At 33.6% G+C, this 3,676-nt stretch overlaps 1 protein-coding gene across 1 annotated transcript; it reads right to left on the minus strand.

Moving 5' to 3' along the window:
* Positions 1 to 2,148: 2,148 nt before the first annotated feature.
* Positions 2,149 to 3,162, minus strand: LOC106293334 (NADH dehydrogenase [ubiquinone] 1 beta subcomplex subunit 3-B). Its single transcript, XM_013729000.1, has 2 exons — positions 2,852 to 3,162; positions 2,149 to 2,403 (listed from the first exon to the last, which is right to left on the minus strand). The coding sequence occupies exon 1, from the start codon at positions 3,098 to 3,100 to the stop codon at positions 2,876 to 2,878; it is 225 nt and encodes a 74-aa protein (XP_013584454.1). The 5' UTR covers positions 3,101 to 3,162; the 3' UTR covers positions 2,149 to 2,403; positions 2,852 to 2,875.
* Between the last annotated feature and the right edge of the window lie 514 nt (positions 3,163 to 3,676).

Consider the following 3,676-nt stretch of genomic DNA (forward strand, 5'->3'; position numbering starts at 1 on the left):
GATGAGAATCATATATATAGGGTTTACAGAGGGGCTACAAATCAGAAACATTTATGATCAAGCGATTTAAGATGAGGACATGAAGAGTTCACCGGTGAAAAAAATAGATTACGAACAGACACACAGCGCAACTCTGTAACTCAGACTTGTTTGAGACAATGATGAAAGGAACCTAAACTCATGTTAATCGACAACAGTTTACAATATGGAAAAACTATAATTGTTGCAAACTTGAGTTTTTTTCTTCATATAACGTGATGAATCCCATTTAAAAATGAAACCCATAACACATTTGTAGGCCCGACCCTCAGAGGAAACCGAAGAAATAAGAGCTTCCGACCTTCGTAAATATATATTAGGTTCGACTATCAATGTACAAAGTATCATTTAGCTTAATAGTATAAATGTTGATGTTTATATCTCAATAACCCGAATTCGAGCCATGAACTTGACATTTTTTTATATTTTTTAAAAGTGGGGTCCACAAAACGCCGACGTGGCGCGCTGAGAAGTAAAAACTCAACTATTATAATATAGATTCCTTGATCATAATGCATCAATTTTTGTAAGTTCCATCATTATATGTATACAGCAACAAGCATTTAACTTGAAAGCAACAATAAATGATTCTTAAATTTCAATTTTTACTCATACTCTTCCTCAGTTTTTGCATGTGTACTGTCTTTGCTTTTCTCACACACCATTTCGATTTATCTCAAAATTTGAAAGCACATGTTTGATCCATTTTTACGGGGGTTTACGATACTTCGTAAGTTCGTATAATTACATCACTTTAATTTTTGTAAGATCTTTATTTTCTTTGTGTGTACTTTTTCTTTTACTAATTCCGTTTGGCATGAGATTCAAAAGCCCCACACTACGTAATCCGAAAAAGCAAAATAATGTTCAGTAAATTTTTCATTTCATTCTATCGAGTTGTTCGACTGCCAATCATAGGCTATGTGAACTTTGAATTTCCAAACTATAATTTATCAGGTCGGAGCTAGAAGTAATTTCTATCGCGAAAAAAATTACAAAAAATTAGCCAACACTAAAAATTTGAAGTATTAAAATAGACACAATTAAAAACTAAAAACTACACTAAAAGATTACAAATTAGCGAACAAAGCAAACGCACGAGTCCTGGGTTTTCTAACACTATTATGGGTTTTACGTGCAATCAGTTTACTGACATCTGATTTCTCCTCCAAGATGCATTATTATTATATGTTTGATTCAATTTTTCTGTTTGTAGGTGAAATGGACGTAACGTGTAAAGGATAAAGTTATTGAATAAAGGATAAAGTTAAGACATTATAATAATTGGAAATAGTTATATAATATTCTGACTATACTGCGATGACATATCCATCACGCACCTTACTTGGAATCACTAACTCCAAAATGTGATAACATTGCTAAATATAGGACAGGGCAAAAAACCCGGATCCGAAGAATCGAATCGAACCGAACCCCGAAAAAATAGTACCAAATCCGAATCGAAATTGATTAAATATCCGAATGGATTGAAAATTTTGGTATCTAAAGAACCGAAACCGAACCCGACCCGAACCGAAGTATCTCGGGTACCCGAATGTAACCGAAATATATTTATATACCTAAATATATTACTTATTTTTAGATTTAATATATATTAAAACATCCAAAATATATAAGATACTTTAAGTTATCTAAAATACTTGAAAATATACATAAATAGTCAAAATTAAATGTCTAAAATAACTAAAATATATTCAAAACACCAAAATACTTGAAATATCTATTGATTTTATATCCAAATATTCAAATTAAACCAATTTATGTGTTAATAAATTTTAAACATATAATAATATTAAAATTTTAAAAATAATTTAAATAGGCTATCCGAACCTGAACTGAACCTGCAAAGATCCGATCCGAACCGAAATTTAGAAATATCCAAATGAAGCTAAAATCTTTAAACCCGAATAGATCCAAACCGAACCCGAATGCCCACCCAAGCTAAACATACTTAGCCTTTTGTTTTACGTGCAGGCCCATTTTGAAAACTAAACAGGCCTAGATTTTCTACTACTACTGCTACACTAGTACTAAACTAAAGTATGCATAAACCTGAATGCCTACCATCTCCAACACGACGCAGTTTTATCTGAGTGTCTACTAACAACAAGTCACAATTGCAAATATAATCCCACAATACAAAGCAACATTCAACGTCAGGTTAGAAGCAAAGCATAACTTGTGGGAGAGACAAAGAACGTTTAATCCCAACAAAATTTAAAGTTCAACAGAGAAATTAAATTGTTGTGCGCAACAACACAGCCAACATTATTAAGACAAGCCAAGAAAGCCAGTAAACAGAGTAGAAGCCTTGCCTTCATCTTGTGCCACTGTTTGGAGCATCTGCAATAAGACAAGAACTTTGTAGTGCAAGAGATGTAATACAAACTACACACTCTACAACAACAGACGCATTGGCTATAATGGATATAGCATATAACATAACGTCGACTAGTATTTACCATTTAGACAGCAAGTGCATCTATGCTCTTGCCAGCAAAATTAAAACTTGGAAATGTTTAGTTAATACTCAAACCATTAATCCAATGTTTTCTTCCAAATTTTCATTTACCTTTGCTTAAACAAGGAAACACAAAGACGTGTACATTCTGTAGAAATAATCCTAAAAACAAAACGAGTTCATGCTTGTCAACAAATATAATCAGATAAATCAGGCTACTCTGATTATTTTCGAACAAGCGGATAAAAATTACAAAAGTCAGCATTTTTTTTTTTTTTTTTTTTTTACAAAAGTCAGCATTGAAGATGAATCAATCGAAAAATAAATTACCTGATCGAAGAAGATCGATGCTATTCAGTGAGACGGAGCAGGCTGTTTCTGATTGTGGTGAGATGATGATTTGGAAGGAGCCAAAGCTTTGCTGTAGATCTGCTCACCAACGAGGTACAAGCAGAAGGCCGCGACGCCGATGCCAAGACCGGGAAGAGCGTGTCTCATTTGGTTCGAAAGCATCGGATGCTTCCTCCACTCATCTCTTCGCCGGAAAAACTCGCCGGTTGTACCTAGAGGCTTCGCCATTTTCTCCGGTGTTCGATTGGAATCTCTCCTGCGACCGTACGTTCTCCTTGCAACTACTACTCTCTTTTTGACAAATCATGGGCTTCCTTTAATATTTGGGTCTTGTTCTTGGCCCATTAACAGGCTTTATAGAAAAGTAGTCACTATTGGGCTTTGTTTTATTTAGTACCTTAGACCACCATTATCGGGGTCTCTTAAAACCGTCTTTTAGTTTAATTAGGATTTTAAAAAAATGAAAAATAGCAATATGTTATGAAATAACTTATAATTTATAGTATCGAGAAATTTAAATAAGAGTAGAATTTAATACCCGTAAGAAGCAAATAACACTAATATGAGGGAGAGAGTTTATTATAAGGAAGAAGAAGAAGATGTAATGGTTCTTTGATTATAAACTCTTGTTCTTGTTTTATGGTGTACAAAAGAGTGAGATGAGTGATGGTATTTATAGTGAACAACAATACATAAAATAACAAAGATAGTGCTTAATTTGGTAAATGAGTGGGTGATCATAGTGTTTGATGAGTAGATGATCATAGTGCTTGAGTTGGTAAAGAAGTGGATGATCATAGTGCT

This window comes from Brassica oleracea, chromosome C5 (genome assembly GCF_000695525.1).
Source record: "Brassica oleracea var. oleracea cultivar TO1000 chromosome C5, BOL, whole genome shotgun sequence".
Taxonomy (NCBI): domain Eukaryota; kingdom Viridiplantae; phylum Streptophyta; class Magnoliopsida; order Brassicales; family Brassicaceae; genus Brassica; species Brassica oleracea.